The sequence below is a fragment of the Nicotiana sylvestris genome, chromosome 8 (assembly GCF_000393655.2).
Source record: "Nicotiana sylvestris chromosome 8, ASM39365v2, whole genome shotgun sequence".
NCBI lineage: Eukaryota > Viridiplantae > Streptophyta > Magnoliopsida > Solanales > Solanaceae > Nicotiana > Nicotiana sylvestris.
Genome location: NC_091064.1, coordinates 68065498 through 68067980, shown reverse-complemented (window position 1 = coordinate 68067980; position 2483 = coordinate 68065498). Strand labels below are relative to the sequence as shown.

Below are 2483 nucleotides of genomic sequence, written 5' to 3'. Positions count from 1 at the left end.
AAGCTGCAGATTGGTGAGAATTGTTGAGTTTCTTTTTAATATAGAAAGGTATTAAAAAGAGGGTGAATGGGAAATGGAGGGAAATGAAAATTTTGAGTAAAATTTTAAGTTTCCCTCTCCTTTTAATGAGACATTGTCCCTCATTGGTAGAAGAAAAGGAGTTTGGTGGGTTTATATACAAATGCACTTCATGTAGCTCTTAAAGAGTTAAGAAGAAGGCAAGTCTCGCGCCGTCGTCGTCGCTCGCTCGGCTTCGGATTTGGTCAAATGATTGATTGATTAATTTTTTGGACTAAATTTATTTGTTAATAGTAGATATTAACGTAATATTATCCGTGTTTGTAACGGATATGTTCCAATCCGTGTATTGTACCACCAGTTGCAATAGCAGCCGCCTAGTGCTCCATCCACCATGGCTAAGTGTTTGCTCCATAACAAGCTAGTGCATGCTCCACCATGGCTTGCTCCACCATAGAGATTATCTTAAAACTCAAAAACCCTAGCTTTTCTTGTTGAATGGCCTTAAGGTGTTCCTCGAAATCTAAGGATTTTTCAAGTAATTTGATATTAGGATCATGATTAGCTGACGAAAATATATGTATTTTCTCATGAATTGCTCACTTTTGAGTGTGAATTTTTGCCCACTTCTTGTTATGTGAGAGAAAACCAAATACTCAAAATCCTAAAATAAGAGTATTTCACAAAATCTGAAATTTATACCTACTGGTGATCGTGTGCGGTCGCGTGATGCAGCGTAACTGAGTTGTTTTTCTACATTGACAAAATTCAGGTCGCGTGGTGATCATGTATTGGAGCGAAACTGAGATATTTTCTATGCTTGGTCCTTAACACTTTCCTTCCATATTTTGGTCATTGAACTCGTATAACTCGACTCCAAATCATCCTTTAACATCTATTTAAGCACTTTTGCATAAGATTCTGAAATAAATCTTTCCAAAATTCTTAGTACGAGTGTTAACTGAAGGCTTAAGAAGTCACTAATATAATGGGGCTTTACAAGGATGAACGAATATGTGGCTAAACATTTGGCTAGGTGCATAAATTCCAAAGGTCAAAGCCGATCTCCAAAGTCCTGGTGGCATGACTAAAAACATTGAAGTACCTAATTAGAAGTGAGCGATGATTAATTGGATTTTATGATAGGATTGTCTCTCACCCACCATAAGCATGATTCTGTGTGGTGATCAAACACAACTTTACAAATCATCTTACTTTCTGCAAGTGAAGACTACCATACAGCTAAATTGTATGGCAAGTCATACATTAAAAATTGTCTAATTTCATGGCTCTCCAGCACAGTTCTCATCAAGATTTTGGCAGTCGTTCCAACATAGATTGAGCACGAAGGTGAACTTGAGTACTGCCTTCTATCATCAAACTAATGGACAAGTAGAGTGAATAATTCAAGACCTTAAAAATACTACAGGCTTGCATAATTGTAGTTTTTTGGTAATTGGGATGAACATTTCCCCTTAATAGAGTTTTTATACAGTAACAATTATCATGTGAGTATTGGCATGGCTCCTTACGAAGCTCTATACGAGCATCATTCTATATCCCCAATAGGATGGTTTGAACAAATATGGATACTATTCATCGAATCTGAGTTGGTCCAAGATGCTCTAGAGAAAGTGACAATCATTTAGGAAAGGCTTAAACGGCTAAAAGTTGACAAAAGTCTTATACAAACAGGAGACATGGGGTATAAAGTTTAAAGAAGGTGATCATATGTTTTTTAAAATATCGCCCACAAAGGGGTCATGAGATTCGGGAAAAAAGGGAAGCTAAGTCTTAGATTTGTTGGCCCCTATAGAATCCAGAGCAAGAACAGTAATGTGGCCTATGAGTTAGACTTTCCAGCAATATTAGTTTCTATTCATCCAGTTTTCCACATGTCAATGTTGAGGCAATGCCTTCCGGACATATCCAAATCAATTCCTGTGGATGAAGTGGAGGTCAACATTCCCATTAAATTTCTTGACAGTCAAGTTCAGAGATTGAGGAACAAAGATGTGGTGTCAATTAAAGTCTTGTGGCGTAATCATGATTTTGAAGAGGCTACATTGGAAGCTGAGGAAGATATGAAGAAAAGATACCCTCATATGTTCAAAGGAAGTGGCATTTAAATATTTAAAATCTTAAAAAGTTTTCCTGCTTATATGTGGATGAGTTGTGACATAAATCTAGTCGTTCGACATTCGAGGACAAGTGTCATATAGGAGGGGGAGAATATAAAGCCCTGGACATTTTTACTAAGAATTATATTCTTTTGCAAGCTTTAAGTTAGAAATAAGGGTGTTCAGATAATGCTAAACTTATATAACAACTAGATATTATATTCATGAGTTTGTATGGATATTTGTAATAGGGGAACATTAGTTTCGAATAAGTTGGAATAATTTAAGGGAAGAAGATGATCATTATCGCACATGACTTGACTTAAGACAATCATATCTCCTAGT

The 2483-nt window shown here is 36.3% G+C and overlaps 1 protein-coding gene across 1 annotated transcript; it reads left to right on the top strand.

Annotated features, from left to right (window-relative positions):
• Positions 1–1781: 1781 nt before the first annotated feature.
• Positions 1782–2147, top strand: LOC138875169 (uncharacterized). Its single transcript, XM_070153994.1, has one exon. It carries the CDS (start codon positions 1782–1784, stop codon positions 2145–2147), a length of 366 nt encoding a protein of 121 aa, XP_070010095.1.
• The last annotated feature ends 336 nt before the right edge of the window (positions 2148–2483 follow it).

Excerpts from the sequence above, each read along its gene's own strand:
- LOC138875169 (XM_070153994.1), top strand. The coding sequence starts at position 1,782 with ATGAGATTCGGGAAAAAAGGGAAGCTAAGTCTTAGATTTGTTGGCCCC.